The following is a 21,778-nucleotide window of genomic DNA, read 5'->3' as shown; positions in this document are numbered from 1 at the left end:
GGAAACTTAGCCTACGTGTAGAGGAGAAGGACCTGAGCTTTCCCTGCCACCTATTGCTAATGGTGGATCTATGTTATAGAGGTGTTATCTCAGGGGTCAGTCTTTTTTTTTTTTTAATAGGACATTTTCTTATGAAAGGTGAATAAATAACAGGCTCACTGGGATTTGTCTATATACAGATATGTATGGCTCTTATTGATATAAATCGGAGCCACATATAGACCACTTGAAGGCCACCACAATCGTAGTATAACCTACTTTTGGTTTGATGTATTCAGCCTTCAATCACAGAGCTGTAGCATTGCATCACATGGGTTCAGCGCAAATAGTTGGAATGTGATACAATAATTGGGTGATATTGCACTCTAGTCTGTGGTTTATCTTAAAGTCCTTAGGACTATAACATTTCCTATAATTATTATATTTAATGGGACAATATGAAAGTAGTGAATCTATTGGCACATATTACCCTTATGTAGCCCCAGAAGAAGCCTTGCTACTACAGCACCTAGAACAGAGGCTACCACATATGCCACTGTGCTATTTGAAATCCTTTGCATCACTTGAATCAAGTCATTCTCCTTACATTAGTCATTGCAGTGCAAAAGTATTTGTGTACAGTATTCCTAACCTGTTCTAATGCTAACAACTTCACCACTAGGTTTACAGCAGAAATACAAAATAACAAGGATTTGCAGGAGAAATTGTTTCCGATTAATTGTACATTTTTACCTTCTGCACGTCCCCATCCAGATACTGTACAAGTGTCACCTGACTTGAACTGAAATGGTGACCAAGGCACACAGGCAGCTACGAGGTTATTGTCAACTTGCATACATGCGGGCTCATTGTATATATTTATAACTTCCAACAGAGCAATATCATTTTCATATGTGTTAGGGTTGTAGAGTTCGTGGACTTTTACACTTTTTACTGGGAAGGAATCGATGTCTCCGTCATATGACAGACGATCCAGGAGCTCAACAATAATACGGTATCTTTGGGCCTGATCTGACCTGTAAACAAGAGATAATAGGTCAGGATTATACTTAAATGGGCACTGTCAGATACAATTTTTTTTTATATGTTGTACATCTTGGCATAACATTAAAGGGGTTATCCAGCACAAGGTGATTTTAGTACGTACCTGGCAGGCAGTAATGGACATGCTTAGGAAGGATCTGTGCTTGTCTTGGGGCTAAATGGCTATGTTGTGAGATTACCATAAAACTGTGGCTAGCTGTTTATGAACTAGTATTTCCTGATTAACTTTTCTTTTTTTGACTACAAATCCCACAATTCCATTTTCCTCCCTCCCACACATCAGCCACCCCACCCATTCAAACATAAATGAGCTGCATCCATTCAAATCAGTGTGGTTTTCAATCAGGGTGCCTACAGCTGTTGCATTAGTTGCAGATTGATCCCTCCACTTTTGAAGCAGACAGGCTCCCTGTCATCAGCTGACTAGTGAGTCAGGTCTCGGCCGCATTGCAAGCTGGGAAAAATCTGAGACAACAGTCATTTTGTATGCTGGTAAAAATAAATATTGGGGTTAAAATCACAGAAGAATTGTGAGAAAACCGTCACACACAGGTACAGATACTATATTATGAACTACACTAACTTTACAGCCCCTGTAGCATAGTCAAATAAAAAAAATTCCTGGAATACCCCTTTAACTTTTCTAATAAACGTCATAAGAAAATGTTATTTCCTTTTTATAGAGATCTTGGATCATAAAATCATGGCTTTATCCAAGCTGATGCACCGGCATAGACAAAGTCCAGTAGGTGAGGGTGGGCTAGCACTCCTCTGTGCTCTCTCCTGTCTGATAGTACTCCTCTGTGCTCTCACCTGTCTGATAGTACTCCTCTGTGCTCTCTCCTGTCTGATAGTACTCCTCTGTGCTCTCTCCTGTCTGATAGCACTCCTCTGTGCTCTCTCCTGTCTGACAGTACTCCTCTGTGTTCTCTTCTTTCTGATAGCACTCCTCTGTGCTCTCTCCTGTCTGATAGGCCTCCTCTGTGCTCTCTCCTGGCTGATAGCACTCCTCTGTGCTCTCTCCTGTCTGATAGCACTCCTCTGTGCACTCTCCTATCTGATAGTAATCCTTTGTGCTCTCTCCTGTCTGATAGTACTCCTTTGTTCCCTCTCCTGTCTCATATGACTCCTCTGTGCTCTCTCCTGTCTGATAGGACTCCTCTGTGCTCTCTCCTGTCTGATAGCACTCCTCTGTGCTCTCTCTCCCATCTGATACTACTCTTCTGTGCTCTCTCCTGTCTGATAGGACTCTTCTGTGCTCTCTCCTGGCTGACAGCACTCTTCTGTGCTCTCTCCTGTCTTATAGCACTCCTCTGTGCACTCTATTATCTGATAGTAATCCTTTGTGCTCTCTCCTGTCTGATAGTACTCCTTTGTTCCCTCTCCTGTCTCATATGACTCCTCTGTGCTCTCTCCTGTCTGATAGGACTCCTCTGTGCTCTCTCCTGTCTGATAGTACTCCTCTGTGTTCTCTTCTGTCTGATAGCACTCCTCTGTGCTCTCTCCTGTCTGATAGCACTCCTCTGTGCTCTCTCCTGTCTGATACTACTCTTCTGTGCTCTCTCCTGGCTGATAGCACTCCTCTGTGCTCTCTCCGGTATGATAGCACTCCTCTGTGCACTCTCCTATCTGATAGTACTCCTTTGTGCTCTCTCCTGTCTGATAGTACTCATCTGTGCTCTCTCCTGTCTCATAGGACTCCTCTGTGCTCTCTCCTGTCTGATAGGACTCCTCTGTGCTCTCTCCTGTCTGATAGCACTCCTCTGTGCTCTCTCCTGTCTGATAGGACTCCTCTGTGCTCTCTCCTGTCTGATAGTACTCCTCTGCGCTCTCTCCTGTCTGATGGCACTCCTCTGTGCTCTCTCCTGTCTGATAGTACTGCTCAGTGCTCTCTCCTGTCTGATAGTACTCCTCTGTGCTCTCTCCTGTCTGATAGTACTCCTCTGTGCTCTCTCTTGTCTGATAGCACTCCTCTGTGCTCTCTCCTGTCTGATAGCACTCCTCTGTGCACTCTCCTATCTGATAGTACTCCTTTGTGATCTCTCCTGTCTGATAGTACTCATCTGTGCTCTCTCCTGTCTCATAGGACTCCTCTGTGCTCTCTCCTGTCTGATAGGACTCCTCTGTGCTCTCTCCTGTCTGATAGGACTCCTCTGTGCTCTCTCCTGTCTGATAGCACTCCTCTGTGCTCTCTCCTGTCTGATAGCACTCCTCTGTGCTCTCTCCTGTCTGATAGTACTCCTCTGTGCTCTCTCCTGTCTGATGGCACTCCTCTGTGCTCTCTCTTGTCTGATAGGACTCCTCTGTGCTTTCTCCTGTCTGATAGCACTCCTCTGTGCTCTCTACTGTTTGATAGTACTCCTCGGTGCTCTCTCCTGTCTGATAGTACTCCTCTGTGCTCTCTCCTGTCTGATAGTACTCCTCTGTGCTCTCTCTTGTCTGATTGGACTCCTCTGTGCTCACTCCTGTCTGATAGGACTCCTCTGTGCTCTCTCCTGTCTGATAGGACTCCTCTGTGTTATCTCCTGTCTGATATTTGATAGGACTCCTCTGTGCTCTCTCCTGTCTGATAGGACTCCTTTGTATTCTCTCCTGTCTGATAGGACTCCTTTGTGTTCTCGCCTGTCTGATAGGACTCATCTGTGCTCTCTCCTGTCTGATAGTACTCCTCTGTGCTCTCTCCTGTCTGATAGTACTCATCTGTGCTCTCTCCTGTCTGATAGTACTTATCTGTGCTCTCTCCTGTCTGATAGTACTCCTCTGTGCTCTCTCCTGTCTGATAGGACTCCTCTGTGCTCTCTCCTGTCTGATAGTACTCATCTGTGCTCTCTCCTGTCTCATAGGACTCCTCTGTGCTCTCTCCTGTCTGATAGGACTCCTCTGTGCTCTCTCCTGTCTGATAGTACTCATCTGTGCTCTCTCCTGTCTGATAGTACTTATCTGTGCTCTCTCCTGTCTGATAGTACTCCTCTGTGCTCTCTCCTGTCTGATAGGACTCCTCTGTGCTCTCTCCTGTCTGATAGTACTCATCTGTGCTCTCTCCTGTCTCATAGGACTCCTCTGTGCTCTCTCCTGTCATATAGGACTCCTCTGTGCTCTCTCCTGTCTGATAGCACTCCTCTGTGCTCTCTCCTCTTTGATAGGACTCCTCTGTGCTCTCTCCTGTCTGATGGCACTCCTCTGTGCTCTCTCCTGTCTGATAGTACTCCTCAGTGCTCTCTCCTGTCTGACAGTACTCCTCTGTGCTCTCTCCTGTCTGATAGTACTCCTCTGTGCTCTCTCTTGTCTGATAGGACTCCTCTGTGCTCACTCCTGTCTGATAGGACTCCTCTGTGCTCTCTTCTGTCTGATAGGACTCCTCTGTGTTATCTCCTGTCTGATATCTGATAGGACTCCTCTGTGCTCTCTCCTGTCTGATAGGACTCCTTTGTGCTCTCTCCTGTCTGATAGGACTCCTTTGTGTTCTCTCCTGTCTGATAGGACTCATCTGTGCTCTCTCCTGTCTGATAGTACTCCTCTGTGCTCTCTCCTGTCTGATAGTACTCATCTGTGCTCTCTCCTGTCTGATAGTACTCCTCTGTGCTCTCTCCTGTCTGATAGGACTCCTCTGTGCTCTCTCCTGTCTGATAGTACTCCTCTGTGCTCTCTCCTGTCTGATAGTACTCCTCTGTGCTCTCTTCTGTCTGATAGGACTCCTTTGTATTCTCTCCTGTCTGATAGGACTCCTTTGTGTTCTCGCCTGTCTGATAGGACTCATCTGTGCTCTCTCCTGTCTGATAGTACTCCTCTGTGCTCTCTCCTGTCTGATAGTACTCATCTGTGCTCTCTCCTGTCTGATAGTACTTATCTGTGCTCTCTCCTGTCTGATAGTACTCCTCTGTGCTCTCTCCTGTCTGATAGGACTCCTCTGTGCTCTCTCCTGTCTGATAGTACTCATCTGTGCTCTCTCCTGTCTCATAGGACTCCTCTGTGCTCTCTCCTGTCTGATAGGACTCCTCTGTGCTCTCTCCTGTCTGATAGTACTCATCTGTGCTCTCTCCTGTCTGATAGTACTTATCTGTGCTCTCTCCTGTCTGATAGTACTCCTCTGTGCTCTCTCCTGTCTGATAGGACTCCTCTGTGCTCTCTCCTGTCTGATAGTACTCATCTGTGCTCTCTCCTGTCTCATAGGACTCCTCTGTGCTCTCTCCTGTCATATAGGACTCCTCTGTGCTCTCTCCTGTCTGATAGCACTCCTCTGTGCTCTCTCCTCTTTGATAGGACTCCTCTGTGCTCTCTCCTGTCTGATGGCACTCCTCTGTGCTCTCTCCTGTCTGATAGTACTCCTCAGTGCTCTCTCCTGTCTGACAGTACTCCTCTGTGCTCTCTCCTGTCTGATAGTACTCCTCTGTGCTCTCTCTTGTCTGATAGGACTCCTCTGTGCTCACTCCTGTCTGATAGGACTCCTCTGTGCTCTCTTCTGTCTGATAGGACTCCTCTGTGTTATCTCCTGTCTGATATCTGATAGGACTCCTCTGTGCTCTCTCCTGTCTGATAGGACTCCTTTGTGCTCTCTCCTGTCTGATAGGACTCCTTTGTGTTCTCTCCTGTCTGATAGGACTCATCTGTGCTCTCTCCTGTCTGATAGTACTCCTCTGTGCTCTCTCCTGTCTGATAGTACTCATCTGTGCTCTCTCCTGTCTGATAGTACTCCTCTGTGCTCTCTCCTGTCTGATAGGACTCCTCTGTGCTCTCTCCTGTCTGATAGTACTCCTCTGTGCTCTCTCCTGTCTGATAGTACTCCTCTGTGCTCTCTTCTGTCTGATAGGACTCCTCTGTGTTCTCTCCTGTCTGATAGGACTTATCAGTGATGTTAATGTATAAATTCCTCTTCAAGCAGCCAGTATGTTATTATTTATCTCTGGATAATAAGAGAAGAAACAGATCGATCATGGAGCATTAAAAGAGTTATCCTTTAAATCAGTATGTATAGTTAAATCTAGACCAGAATTTTGAATTTTTTTTTTCTTTTTGATTTACATTTACTAGGAAAATGCTTATTCATGTGTTACATATAAGGGGAAAAAAAATCAAGATTTGGATGCACTGGTACCATACCCCATTTGTTCTTCATGGGCTGCTTTGCTAAGTTTCCAACTGTTGTTGAAGGTGTGGACATGCTGTGGAAACCCTCCCCCATATATTTTGTGACTTTGCATGCATTTCTTTTTTTCTGGGACAAAGTGAAGAGTTTCATGACAATAGTGTTGGATATAATAATCCCCCTGGATCCTGTGACTTATCTTTTAAATGTTCAACAAGAAAGCAAAGAAATGTCGGCACAACCAAAATCACCCTCGCTATTGATCAAACGGACAACTATGAATTACAAACTGCTGCAGGTAATCGGTGGTGTTCAGCTGAACAGGCAGCAAATCCATCAACATAAATGTGGTAGAAGAGAAACAGTGGCGACTCACCGGTATGATGCAAAAGGACAGTCTTTTATTTACAAGCTATCGGATACAAATCCAACGGGAGGGGAAGACACAGTAGATTCTTAGAAACAGATAGGTAACAACGCTGTTTCGCACAGCACGCATGCTTCTACAGATCTGTACCTCGGCACTGAAGTACTCACCCCCAGTGACGTGAACAGGACAGGTGGGTAACAATAGTTAATTAAAACCACATAGAAAAAGATTGTGCAAAAATTATAAAAATATATAGAAATCTACTTTATGGTTCAAACCAGATGCTTTTCTATGCCGATCTTCACCATTGTAGCTAACGATACGTTCCAAACCTAAGAATTGCAGAACTGAGGTGTCACTATTATGATGTGTTCTAACATGATGTATAAGTTTTGGTGATCCTTTTGCCCGACTTCACTGACCAAATATGTTCTCTAAATCTGGTATGCAAAGACCTAATGATGCTACCTATATAAAATAGGCCACAGTCACAGAAAATGACATAAACAATGAATGTGGACCTGCAACATATAAAATCATTGATCTTAAAATCCACACCTCCTAATGTCACCTGTTTACATGGGTGGAAATGGTTGTACCAATTGCAAGAACCGCATTTATATGGTTATTACCACTCAATGTAGATTCGGACAACCAATTCTTAGAACGTGAACTTTTAAAGCGGCTGCTGGTGAGCTCATCACGTAAACATTTACTATTTTGAAAAGTTATTGTAGGTATCGAGTCAAGCAGCTCCAATTGTGGGATCTTTTTGTATTAAGGGCCAGTTTTTTATATGGCTTTTTTTTTTTTGTAGTACTAGCAACTGGGCTATCTGAAAAAGAAGCAAAAGCGCTCAGTACCTGTAACAGGGAAACTTGTGGGCTCTCCTGTCTCTCATCCAATTTCTTTGGGGTGGTACAAGATTTTTTTGCATATCTTTTATGTTTAGAGAATAAATCATGGCGATTTTGATCTTTGACTCTGGCTAAAGATTGATAAAGTAGATCTTCAGGATAACCTCTTTTTTAGGAGCATAATTAATACTAAAGCCTGTTCTAGAAAAACATTATCACCGCTGTTAATACGCCTAAACCTAAGCAGTTGGCTATTGGGGATAGCTCTTTTTGTGTGATCAGGATGATAACTTACCAGTACCACGAGCCGCACCAGAGAGGCAGCGGGAGATCAGGGAGGTAAACAAGTGGCTCAGAAGCTGGTGTAGGAAGGAAGGGTTTGGGTTCATGGAGAACTGGGCTGACTTCGCTGTCGGTTACCGGCTCTACCGTAGGGACGGGCTGCACCTCAATGGGGAGGGTGCAGCTGTGACTGCACCTCAATGGGGAGGGTGCAGCTGTGCTTGGGGAGAAGATGGCTAGAAGGGTGGAGGAGTGTTTAAACTAGGGACTTGGGGGGAGGGAACCTACAGCAAAGAGGGGGAAGATAGTGTAGATAGAGAGGTGGGAATTATAAATGTACCTGGGGGTGGAGCGGAGGGAGGGGTTAGAATAGTTAATAAGAATAGGCTTCATAGGAAATAAAACTTACACCCTTGAATCCCATTAACCCCAATAACATAAAGGATGGAAATGTAAAGTGTATGTTCACAAATGCCAGAAGCCTAGCAAATAAAATTGGAGAGCTTGAGGCCTTGATACTGGAGGAACATATTGATATAGTTGGGGTCACTGAGACATGGCTGGACTCCTCGCATGACTGGGCTGTCAATCTGCAGGGGTTTACATTGTTTTGCAAAGATAGAATGAACAGAAAAGGTGGTGGAGTCTGTCTGTATGTTAGAAGTGGTATGAAAGTCAGTGTGAACGATGCCATAGTGTGTGATGATTCTGAGGATGTGGAATCATTGTGGGTAGAATTACAAAAGGAGGGAAATACTGAAAAAATAATACTTGTTGTAATCTACAGACCCCCTAATATCACTGAAGAGATAGAAGGTCGGCTGCATAAACAAATAGAGAGGGCCGCCCGGGCAGGTACAGTGGTAATAATGGGAGATTTTAACTATCCAGATATAAATTGGGGTCAGGGGCTGGCTAAAACTACAAAGGGGCGACAATTCCTTAATTTATTGCAGGATAATTTTATGGGCCAGTTTGTGGAGGACCCAACAAGAAGTGATGCCTTGTTGGATCTGATCATTTCCAACAACGCAGAGCTGGTTGGTAATGTAACAAACCTTGGTAATAGCGACCACAATATAGTTACTTGTGACTTAAAATGTAGAAAACAAAGACAGGCGGGGAAGGCAAAAACATATAACTTTAAAAAGGCAAACTTCCCTTGGCTGAGGTCTGCACGGAAAAATAGACTGGGGGGAGATGTTCTCAAATACTGATACAGAAGGTAAATGGGAAATTTTTAAATCAACTCTAAATAACTATACAGCTAAATATATACCAAAGGGGAACAAATATAAATGATTAAAACTAAATCCTACATGGCTGACAAATGATGTTAAAAGAGCAATAAACAACAAAAAAATTGCCTTCAAAAAATACAAATCTGATGGATCAGCTATAACATTAAAACAGTACAAAGAGCTTAATAAAATCTGTAATAATGTAATAAAAACAGCAAAAATTCAAAATGAGAGACAGGTGGCCAAAGAAAGCAAAACGAATCCTAAATATTTTTTTAGATATATAAATGCAAAAAAACCAAGGACAGTGCATGTAGGACCCCTTAATAATGATAATGGGAAGGTTGTCACAGGCGAGAAAGCGGAGCTACTGAATGGGTTCTTTAGTTCTGTATATACTAGGTAAGAAGGAGGAGCTGACATTGGACAGGTCAGTGCTGGTAACACATCATGTAATGTACTGAACTGGCTTAATGCAGAGATGGTACAAGGTAAGTTAAGTAATATAAATGTAAGCAAATCTCCAGGGCCAGATGGATTGCACCCAAGAGTTCTTAGAGAGGCAAGTTCAGTAATATCTGTACCCCTGTTCATTATATTTAGAGATTCACTGGTGTCTGGTATTGTGCCAAGGGACTGGCGCAAGGCGAATGTGGTGCCAATCTTCAAAAAGGGCTCTAGGTCTTCCCCAGGAAACTATAGACCGATAAGTTTAACGTGCATTGTGGGTAAATTGTTTGAAGGACTTATAAGGGATTACATACAGGAATACATAGGGGATAATTGTATTATAAGTGATAGCCAGCATGGGTTTACTAAGGATAGAAGTTGTCAAACCAATCTAATTTGCTTTTATGAAGAGGTGAGTAGAAGCCTTGACAGAGGAATGGCTGTGGATATAGTGTTTATGGATTTTGCTAAAGCGTTTGATACTGTCCCTCATAGACGTCTGACAGGTAAGTTAAGGTCTTTGGGTTTGGAAATTTTAGTTTGTAACTGGATTGAACACTGGCTCATGGATCGTACCCAGAGAGTGGTGGTCAAGGATTCGTACTCTGATTGGTCCCCGGTTATTAGTGGTGTACCCCAAGGTTCTGTACTGGGCCCGCTGTTGTTTAATTTATTTATCAATGATATAGAGAATGGCATTAACAGCTCTGTTTCTATCTTTGCAGATGACACCAAGCTTTGTAGCACGGTACAGTCTATAGAGGATGTGTATAGGTTACAAGATAACTTGGATAGACTAAGTGTCTGGGCATCCACTTGGCAAATGAGGTTCAATGTGGATAAATGTAAAGTTATGCATCTGGGTACTAATAACCTGCATGCGTCGTATGTCTTAGGGGGGATTAAACTGGGGAGTCACTGGTAGAGAAGGATCTGGGTGTACTTGTAGATCACAGACTACAGAATAGCATGCAATGTCAGGCTGCTGCTTCTAAAGCCAGCAGGATATTGTCATGTATCAAAAGAGGCATGGACTCAAGGGACAGGGACATAATACTCCCCCTTTATAAAGCATTGGTACGGCCTCACCTGGAATATGCTGTTCAGTTTTGGTCACCTGTCCATAAAAGGGACACTGTGGAGCTGGAAAGGGTGCAGAGATGCGTGGCTAAACTAATATGGGGTATGGAACATCTTAGCTATGAGGAGCGATTAAAGGAGTTACAATTGTTTAGTCTTGAGAAGAGACGTTTAAGGGGGATATCATAAATGTATATAAGTATATTAATGGCCAATACAAAAAATAAGGAGAAAAACTGTTCCAGGTTAAACCCCCCCCCCCAAAGGACGAGGGGGCACTCCCTCCGTCTGGAGAAGAAAAAGTTTAGTCTCAAGGGGCGACACGCCTTCTTTACCATGAGAACTGTGAACTTATGGAACAGTCTACCTCAGGAACTGGTCACAGCAGGAAAAATTAACAGCTTTAAAACAGGATTAAATACATTCCTGGAACAAAATAACATTAATGCTTATGAAGAAATATAAAATCCCATCCCTTCCCAAATATCGCGCCACACCCCTACCCTTCAATTCCCTGGTTGAACTTGATGGACATATGTCTTTTTTCGACCGTACTAACTATGTAACTTCCTTGATGTAAAAGAGTGTTGGACGCAGTAGGTTTTCTAAAACCTTTTGTGATTAACTGTCCGTCTTTAGCACATACCGGTACATCAAGGAAGTTCAGAGTGGAGTCACTGAATTTGTGTGTGAACCTCATGTTGTAATCGTTGGGGGTATTCAGAAAGGTGACGAAATCTTCAAACTTTTGGACGGTGCCACTCCAGAGAATGAAGATATCGTCCATATATCTAAAAAAGCAGCGGAGAAATTTCAGAAAAGAATTCGCAGTGGAAAAAACAAACTGTTGTTCAAAAGAGGCCAGAAACAAATTGGCAAATGTGCGTGCCACTGGCATGCCCATTGCCGTTCCATTCCCCTGGGTATACCAGGTCTCATCAAACACAAAAGCATTATGATTGAGAATAAAGAGGAGGGCTTCACACACAAAATCAATGAAATCGTCACCCTTGTCAGTACTTTTTTAGAATCTCAACGTCAATAGATGCCAAGAGACAACCTTCCTGCCAGTAAGCACCTTCCAATGCCAACGGAAATTCGCTGGTGTCCTTTAACAAGGACGGCACTTGTTTTAAGAGTGGGCAGAGAAGCCAATCCACGTACCCCAAGAGACATTCTGTTACCGATCCCACCCCAGAAACAATTGGTATTCCTGGTGGTGACTCAAGTGTCTTATGTATTTTAGGGAGGAACACGGGAATTTGGGGTGGGTTGGCAACAGTCTCTCACCGGTGCGTTTAGAGATAGTGTCTCTCTCAACAAATTTTCTTAACAGTGATTGTAAACCTGATTTGTACTTAAAGGTGGGATTATGACTGAGTTTGCGGTAGGTAGAACTATCATCTAATTGCCTTGAGGCTTCTGTGAGATAGTATTCCCTGTCATAAGGATGACATTGACCCCCCCCCACCCCCTTATCGGCTTTTTTGACTATGATACCCTTCTGTGACTTCAACCACCGCAAAGCAGTAAATTCCTCTTTTGTAAGATTAGGAGCATCTTGTGCATATAACAGAGCTTGAACATCTTCCATTACTTTACACTGAAACAGATCAAGGCTGCTGCCCGGAAAAATGGTAGGATTGAACCTGGATTTGACGCCTCCATTGAAGTCAGATATTTCAATGGTGTCTTTGATAGAGAAAACAAATTGTTCATTGATCAATTCTCCCAAGCCTGTCAGGCAGGTCATTTCAACATCTGTCATATCCCCCAACACACTAAAACCTAAAGGGCCCACCACAGCTGGAATTTCTCCTGTTATTCGATCAAATCCAGAGCTTTTATTAAAAAAAAACACTTATTCAGACTAATTTTTCATACAGATTTTAACAGGGCAATCACAAAATCAGTGAGACTGAACTGTTCGGGGATACACTAACTGAGACCTTTTGATAATAATGAAATAACTGCATCGCTTAGTGCCAGTCCAGTCAAGTTAATTACAGGAGGAGCATCGTGTATATTGGGGGTCTCAAAGAAAAGATCTAGGTAGGTCTCTCCAAGAGACCCTCTTTCTTTTGTCTGGTTGTTTTTCTTTTTTTTTTCCCCCTTCTGTTCCCCCCCCCCCCTAAATGGACAGCAGGAGAGTCCTTAGGTCTTGCACCAGATGGGTGAGGAACAGGTTCTTTTACAGTAGTCCCAGCACCTATTGAAATGGATATGGCGGCTGATTTTCCAGCAGCTGAACTATCAGAGAGGCTTGAATCAGAATCAAGAGAAAAGAAAAAGTGTAAGTGCAGCTCACAATTAATAAATAACGCTATCGAGGTCAACAGGGCATGCAACTATACCACAGTTGCAAGAACTAGAAAATATATATATAGAAAAAATGTTGCCCGGACTACTGAGGAAAGGGTCACATTTGAGAACCCTGAAACGCGTCTAGTCCTGTTTACTGGCATTTATGCTCTATATGAACTGTACCTACGGAGTAAGCTGACTACTTACTGCGGACTCTCTGCTCATCAGCCGATCCAGGCTTGTGTCCGGTCCTTATTCTACATCTCTAGCTCCGGCTCAGCTGACGTCACACGCCACCTACACGAGGCGAGCTCCATTCACTCAGCGTGCGATCTCTGGCTTATTCTAAGTCCAGCGGTGAGGAAATTGACATCACAAGCGCTTGCCAGCGCCAGCGGTCTCCCGGCATTCAAGTACCATCGGCGCCTGCAAGCGCCAACAGCCTGTGATGACCACCACCGCATAACATCTGGACTCTGCAAGCTACAGCCACAGCACCATCTGAGATCGCCGTCTGCAGCTCTCTCATTCAGGCACAGGAACAACTTCAACTGCCTTCAGCGTGAGCCGTCTGAGCCAATTCATCCATTCCACTACAGGACCGGTAACACAGTATTTAAATTGATACAAACTGTCATATAAAAGGACACTTATTCATTATAAGTATTTTTGCATTATCTTCACTCCGCGAGGATACATACAGAATTGAGTCATATCTTGCCCATATAGAGCAACCCTTTATGCCAGTGATATTTTAAAATGATTTATTTTAAAATTGTTCACATTTTAAGATTGTCTGCATGTGTATATACATTATATGTGTTCTTCTCACAAGGGCCCTGTGAGGAGTAATGCACTGTATCAGATTATATTTTAACAATAAAAAATTGTTTTGAATTATTATTGGAGCACGACCCAGTAATCCATTTTCTATATACAATTGATTACACTATCTTGGAAGGTCCGGGCAACATTTTTTCTATGTATATATTTTCTAGACCTTGAATCAGAATCAGTTGTCCAATAATCGGATGTTTTTTTTCCGAAAGCTTGTAAATAAAAGACTGTCCTTTTGCATCATACTGGTGAGTCGCCGCTGTTTCTCTTCTACCACATTTATGTTATCTTTTAAATGTTTCTCCAAAGCAAATGCAGAAAGTGCCTGCCAAGCTGCTTCTTCATATCCTTACTGTGTCTAAATGTCTAATAGCTTCATGTTAGAAGTCTACTGTGCTTCTTTCATTCTCTGCTTTTCAATCCAGGATCAGTGACATTTGTTGGTTAGAATATCTGATTGGCTCATTTTATAATGACAGTGATTGTTACCACACCATCTGTGATCCCTGGGACACCTACGTCTCTACTTTAGACTGATCTTAATATCTGTTGCCTCTCCCTGCTACCCCCTTCCCCTACCTATTAATGTTTTTTTCACATTTTATATACATTTAAGCTTGAGTGACCTGACCTTAGAGGTTATGCTATTTCCCCCCTGTGGATAGGGGATAAGTTAAGTGCTGCATACCCCTTCACAATAACCAATATTCTCTGTGGGACAATGAATCACTCTATAGTGCAGCATAGACTATTAGAGAATAATGTAGAGATTATATTGTATGACTTGTTCTTATCTGTCTTATCTGATGTGGCATGCATGAAGCTTCAGCCCTACTTATTTATATTTTCACACTATGGCTGTGTTTTTGTAGTGATTTTCCAAAATCATGTTAAAAATAACAGGCTTTTAGCACACGTTGTGCAATCACAGTTAAATAGCAACACTCTACGTCGATTTCGGCACATATAGAAAGCAGCAGCATACAGATCTGCATGGGAGAGGGTCTGAGAGCAGCCAGAAGAGGTCTGATAAGTGATGATGTCATCCTGTAGATCAGAGTAAGTCAACTGAACCAGGACAGACCACTTCCTCTGACACAATAAACACTGATTTTCTGTTGGTCAAGCTGGTGACCATGTGGTGTCCCAGCACCAAAGGCTGTCCTGTGGGCTGCAGATCTCCTCGGGCATGCCTGCTGCTCCTGTGATGGGCCCTCTATAGTTTACTGTGTTTAAAGGAGAACTACAGGATTGAACATTTTATCCCCTATCCCAAGGATCGTGGGGGGTCCGACTGCTGGGGCCCCCCACGATCTCCCGTATGGGGCCGTGGCTCTCTGCATAGAGAGCGCGTGTCGACCACCGCACGAGGCGGCAGCTGATATATGCCCTCCATTTACTGCTATGGGAGAGCCGAAGCGCTGCCTTCGGCAATTTCCGGTTCTCCCATAGCAGTGTATGGAGGGGGTGTGTGGGCCGCTGCTTCGTGCAGCGGTCAACACGCCCTCTCTAACCAGAGAGCCGGGGCCCCATACGGGAGATCGCGGGGGGCACCAGCGGTCGGACCCCCCGCGTTCTGAAACTTATCCCCTATCCTTAGGATAGGAGATACATTTTTCAATCCCTTAGTTCTCCTTTAAGAACTTTGCTGTATATACTATATTATGTTATTATCTGTGTACTGTACACTTAAAGGGGTACTCCGGTGGAAAAGGTTTGCTATGGGAGTTTGCTTGTACTCTAGACAGTTCCTGACATGGACAGAGGTGTCAGCAGAGAGCACTGTGGTCAGACTGAAAAGAATTCTAGAATCAAATATAAGTTCCTGTGGAGCATACAGCAACTGATAAGTACTGGAAGGATTAAGATTTTGAAATAGAAGTAATTTACAAATATGTTTAACTTTCTGGCACCAGTTAATTTAAAAACAATTGTTTTCCACCAGAGTACCCCTTTAAGAAGGGAGATGCAGAGTAACCAGGTGGGTGACCCTGTTACCCAATGGGAACCCCGAAATTGTCCTGTATATTGTGTAGGGGGGAGGAGTTGCTCCAGTCTCGAGTCTAAAGTGAGTCTTGTCGCTGCTGTGAGCAGAACTCCATGAGAGCTGCAATGTAAAAGGAGGTGGAAGAAATGTGAAGTGATTCCAAGGGAAGCCTGAAGAAAAGCTCTTGTCAAGTCAGCCCGCCATTGTGCAAGTGTTGCCCGTACAGGAGTTGGTGAGTCATACCCTGGTGGTGTCAGAAATTGAACCTTAGCAGAACCCTAGTCAGCGTGGGATCTCTCTTAATCTCCAAGTCTCAAGTCTATCTAATTCAAGTACGTGAAAAGCACCATAAGTCCCAGCAAGACAACAGGGCTCCCAAGGGTTACACTGCATCCCTTCTACTCTACTCTGTACTGCGAGAGTTGTACAATCTACTCCTGCCTCAGTAAAATACAGTTATCCATAACACCGCGTCGGTGTGTTTATTTCCCTGTGGCTGTGACTGTCCCAGGAAAAACTATCTCCACCTCGGACTGTGTATAGGCAAACTGTGCCCTGGCGTCACGACCTGACAAGTATATCTTGCACCTCCATGTCACCACAACCACATGACCAAGTTACAGTAATAAAACCCATGGATGCAGCTGTGCTGGAATTAAACAGATGGCAAAGTCGGAATATTGATAGTTAGTGTGCATGATATGGGGGGGGGGGGGGGTACATCCTGGAGTGCTTCTTTATCATCTATAAAGTTTGAACCTATTATTTAGATATAAAACAAAAACATCAGAAACTTTTTAATGGAGTTCATGGAAAGTTCTTTACCTGACACAGTGAGCAGCAGTCAGCACCCAGCAGCCACCTATATAAATGCCTCCACAGTTAACTTTGGTGCCATCCTTTATGGCTACTTGCCATGGAAACTGATTCTGAAAAAACAAAACAAAATCAGGGATAAAAAAATAATTGTTGCACCTTCCATTTTAGAGTTTTTAGGGAACTTGCTTATGTGACTAAAATCAATATTAAAGGTGTACTCCACCCCTAAACATTGTATCCCCAATCCAAAGTATAGGGGATAAAATGTCTGATCATGGGGGGGGGGGGGGGGGGGGATCCGGCAGCTGCGACCCCTGCGATCTACGGTTGGCACCACGGCGTTTTGAACATTTAAGTTCAGAATGCTGGTTTCTGGCAGACGTGGTTGACCAAAGCAGCCGAGACGACCACTGCTGTCTGAAGCCGGTATTGTGAACATAAACGTTTAAAACACCAGGGTGCTGGGCCGGAGATCACAGGGGGTCCCAGAGGCTGGTCCCCCCGAGATTGGACATCTTATCATACGATAGGGGATAAAATGTCTGGGGGTGGAGTACCCCTTTAAGTAACAAATACAGCAGAATCTTCTCTCCTTTACAGATATGAGGAAACACCTGCTTACTGTTGGAACAAAATTCAACATCCTTTCATTGGAAATCAGGCCAATGAATACTCTGGTGTACTCAGGATCTTGGTGCTTGACAGGAAGGTTATTTACATACAACCTCCTCATTCATTTAATGACGAGCAAAGCATTATTTTCTAGTTTGACCAAAATACATACAGTGGAGGGAAAAAGTATTTGATCCCTGTGTCTGCTCATAGTGGCAATCCGCAATTACGAGCGGACACACAACAATTGGCGAGTCACTGCGCACATGCGGACTGTACTTGCAGTCATCGCGACCGCTCACCCTGCTCCCTTAGCTAGGCCGTACATGCGCGTGGCGACTCGCAGAACACTGTGTGCCTGCTCGTTGCGGCATATTGCCACTATGAGCAGGCACAGCTGGAAGCACACTGTAGGGTCCATCATTGGTGGATCGGCAGCATAAAATACGCTGCGGATCTGTTCTGTGTGACCCTTTGAAAAATGTGTTTGCTCCCCTATCAATCAGCAAGATTTCTAGCTTTCAGGTGTCTTTTATAAATGTCATGAGTTGAGATTAGAAGCAGTCTCTTAGGCCATGTTCACATGTCAGAATTTCTGACACAGTCAATGAGGCGGCAATGAGGCAGCAGATTCCTGTGCGGTCCTAGTGCCGGCATATTGTGCCAGCGATCCGCAATTTGCAGAATGTCCGCACGGAGATTCTCTGTGCGGACATTCTGTCGTGTCAACATAGCCTTAAAGTCTAAAGGGAATGTTACTAATTTCAGTTTATTACCTGTATAAAAGACCCCTGTCCACAGAAGCAATTAAACAATCAGAAAATACACTTCACCATGGTCAAGACCAAAGAACTGTCTAAGGATGTCAGGGATTGTAAACATACACAATTCTGGAAGTGAGAAGAGTCGGGGGCTCCATGCAAGATCTCACCTCGAGGAGTTTCTATGATCATGAGAAAGGTGAGGAATCAGCCCAGAACTACACAGGAGGATCTTGTTAATGATTTCAAGGCAGCTGGGATTATTGTCACCAACAAACAATTGGTAACACATTACCCTGTGAAGGACTGAAACCCTGAAAACCTGCAAAGTCCTCATGCTCATGAAATCACATGCACAGGCCTCTTAATTATTCAGATGTTCAGACGGCCTGTACCGCCTCTTACTGTTCAACTAAACCTACCATTAAAATTCTAGGCTGATCAATTCTTTGTCAGTGGGCAAATGTATAAAATCATCAGGGGCTCAAATACTTTTTTCCTCCCCGTACATATCATTATGCACTAAAATCATACCGTGTAGTTCTGCAAATAGCAATGGTGTATTGAATCCAAAATAGTTATAAAGTATTTGATTGTTTGTTTATATTTTTTGTATTCATTTCTGGTTTTAGCAATCAAATGCATAAAAAAAAGAAGAAAAAAAGAACATTAAGGAATTTGGTTCCCTAACCAATAAAATTTAACTTTTATTTTATCAAGATAAAAGAAAAAAGAATAAATATTTAATCAAGTGATTCCTGAGTTAAAATGTTCAGGGAACACCAGATTCAATAAATTAAGTAGCACCAGTGTTTTATATCACGCTCCTAATAGCTACCCTGCAGCCCTATTAAAGATACTTAAGTGCATTGTATGCAACAGACAATCACTGTCTAAATAAAGTTACCGTCTGCAGTACAACAACACTAAATATGGTGACCCTAGGTTTAAAATGCAAACATGCATAGTCCCTCTGACATGTTTCACTACGTATAGCTTCTTCAGTGATCTGGGGCTAATGAGTGCCAGTGCATTGCAATTCAGTGGATCCGCTTAGAAATGCATTGCTGTCTATGGGAGCGGCAATGCAGTCCACGTGGTTCTAGCACCGCCCATGGGATCTCTGGCAGAAATTCCGTCCGGAGATTCTGCAGTGTGAACTTAGCCTAACAAGTATTAGGTATGTACAGGTTAGGTATGTATAATGGCATTCCCTTTTGCAATAATTGAAGCTTTCTGATTTTGTAATAAGACTACGGACACTGTAAGGCTGGGTTTATACAATTCTCTTTTGCACTATGTTATTAAGGATTATTGATGGTACCTGACAGAAACTTATTGGATAATCAAACTCCCCTAGATGTGAACAGAGCCTAAGTGTGTTTGTATGTTATTAGGTATAATATACGGCAGTTATACCTTTTCTGCTTTATGTCCTCCAATGATTCTCTTCACTCTTACGTGCTCTACTTTAGGAACTCCACAGTTAAGGCTCGGGGCACTGTCCTTTATAAGCTTTATCTCTTTTTGGACGCAAGGTAAACATAAACAATTGTAGTGAAATAAACAACAAGAGGTCAAATAAAAACAATGAAATATATACTGCATTCTTGAAAACATGCTAAAAGGCAAACATAAAGTAATTACCTATAAATCACAATAAAAAGCAATATTTTAAAGTAATACAGTAATTAATTACTTATAAAACACAATAAAAAGCGATATTTTAAAGAAATAATTTTGCACTGTAATAAAGCTTTAAAAAAAGACCTCAACAAAGTAATCAATTGGGAAAAGTAATGATTTATTACTGATTGGGTCCTCATGGAGTCTTCGGCGGCATTTGTATCCTGTATCTGCTCTCACGCACATTAAGCAGTCATATTGACTGCCATGAGCAGGAGCCAGCCATCTATTCCGGCTCTGAAACTGATGCCATCATCTAGATTTGCACTATTTGTCACCTACTAGGTAGCCATGTTGGTCTCTATAACGGGTCACTTCTACACTACATATTACTAGCCTGACTATACCCCTGTGGATGTATCTATTTGGGCTGTGCTTCTATTGTATGCTTATATGCTCAGTCCATCCCCATGTGACTGTGGGGCTGTCTAAAATGTCATTATTATGTTATGATCACTATATGTTGACTTCTTAGCTGTATAATGATGCTATGAGACTGGGTCTACTTTACCCAATTAAGTTATGTCTAAACTGTAGTGTTGTATTATATTTTTTCTGAGACCTGACAAACACTGACCAACATTGACTTATTAACCGCCCTGACTTTGGACATCGACAAGTCTATGCCATCTGTCTAATTAAGTCCACCTGCGTTCCTTAGGTGTTTGTTCACACCTAAGACCATGCCATGCGGCATCAAGCAAGTCTTTTCCAGGCCTCAGGGCAGTCTGCTGACCAGCTTCCAAACTCTCAGGGAAGAACTCCACACCCAGCTCTCTGGCATTGTGAGCTGCAACTAGCAAATCCCCTGCAGCTGGAGAAGCAAGCTGCCTTTAAGGCCAACAAAAGGTGGCCTGGATTGTGGGGAATGGCCCCCACCCTACACTTGACCATTCCTAGTAAGAGCCGTCCTGGATTGGCCTTCCAGTCATACTATGGCCACAGTGTCAATCTGCATTGCAGCACAGACACTGAATAAATACCGGCTCTTATTTCACCAAGCCCAGGAGCCTTGGTGACACATACCGCCCATCAACCACAATGCCCTTCACCTTCTCACAATATATATATGTTGTTGCGTTGTGCCCACCAGAGTAGGAGGCACTTTCTAGAGCAGGGGAGCACCGGCTCCAGAACCCCCCTCACCACATACCATAAAGCTTAAAATGTAACGGTTAGAACAAAAAACAGCGGTCAGTAAACTCACTTAAAAACTACACAGTCATTCTTCAATGTCCTGGTACTTGTGACCCAGATACTAAAAAATGAATTGTCGTGGGAATGAGGAATCCCTTTCCAAATGTATAAATCCGTATTTAAGTATTGTGAGTTTAATATGTATAATTCTTGTTTTGTATGTCACATTGCCACAACCAAGTGCCTTTCCAGTTGCCTGCACCCCTCTACCCCAAGACAGATTTCTGTCGGGATCACGATGATCATGGCACCATGCAGAGTTCTAGGAATTTTTTGCCCATTATTGCCAGTACACACTGTGACGCAGAGAAGTGAGCCCCATGGCAAAGTCAAAATAGGCCCCCCTTATTTTGGTGTCTGATTTTGCCCTCCCCCAGGATAGAAAGGTCTGGTTTATTGCCTTTGCTTGACATAACCCATTGGTTTATCCCCCCATCCATTAATTTGTCAACAATGCAGTTAGCTGGAGAGAGGAATTATGCAGGTTTTTTTTTACATGCCTCTATGATACGTATGTCCCTGCTGTAAGGGCATCCATTCTCAAGTATCCTATTTCTATATTCTAGAAATAGAATCCACTAGTCAGAAATAAATAACCAGCAGAGCAAGGACCTTTCTGCTTACACTAATATCTTTTTGGCTTCACTCCAAAGTTAGTACTGTGTGGCTGTCGTGCCACAAATTTCTTCAGCATATGCCCTCTATAGGGTATTGCAATAGGTCCCGCAAAAACATTGCTAAAGTTTACAAGTATCTGCACCACAATAAGCTAACCTGTGTAGACCTCCCACAGTAGAGTTGAAACTATTTGGACTAATTGGAAACTAAACTAGTTTTCAAAACCACTGGGATATCGGCAAGGATATTTCCTAAACATATTTCAATTGTTGGCTTACCTGCATCAATGTCGTAGTCAACTGCATTGCTTTTCTCTACATAATAAAATAGATAGATTAGTGCATATGTAGATCATTATAAAATGCTGGTTTACTATAAGTTTCTGAATACTGAGTGATAGTATAAATATACAACAAAAAGATCATCCCCTAAATGTATGTTATGTAAGATTCATCCTCTTTACAGATTTCCTATTCTATTGTCATGGCCACTGGCTAAGAGATAGAAATTTTCATGTAAGACTTGAATGGGGGGGATTTATCAAGGGAAA

At 43.1% G+C, this 21,778-nt stretch overlaps 1 protein-coding gene across 3 annotated transcripts in view; it reads right to left on the bottom strand.

Moving 5' to 3' along the window:
- Positions 1-21,778, bottom strand: part of CFI (complement factor I) — a 73,787-nt gene that overhangs the window by 4,149 nt on the left and 47,860 nt on the right. For all 3 annotated transcript variants that reach the window (XM_056564657.1, XM_056564667.1, XM_056564674.1), the window contains 4 exons: positions 21,507-21,542; positions 19,147-19,250; positions 16,361-16,464; positions 733-1,016 (listed from right to left, as the gene is read on the bottom strand). In XM_056564657.1, coding sequence (XP_056420632.1) covers positions 733-1,016; positions 16,361-16,464; positions 19,147-19,250; positions 21,507-21,542 — 528 coding nt within the window. The remainder of the gene's footprint in view (positions 1-732; positions 1,017-16,360; positions 16,465-19,146; positions 19,251-21,506; positions 21,543-21,778) is intronic.

This window comes from Hyla sarda, chromosome 1, assembly GCF_029499605.1.
Source record: "Hyla sarda isolate aHylSar1 chromosome 1, aHylSar1.hap1, whole genome shotgun sequence".
Lineage (NCBI taxonomy): Eukaryota > Metazoa > Chordata > Amphibia > Anura > Hylidae > Hyla > Hyla sarda.
The sequence above is the reverse complement of the archived record's forward strand: the minus strand, read 5'-3'. Positions and strand labels throughout refer to the sequence as shown.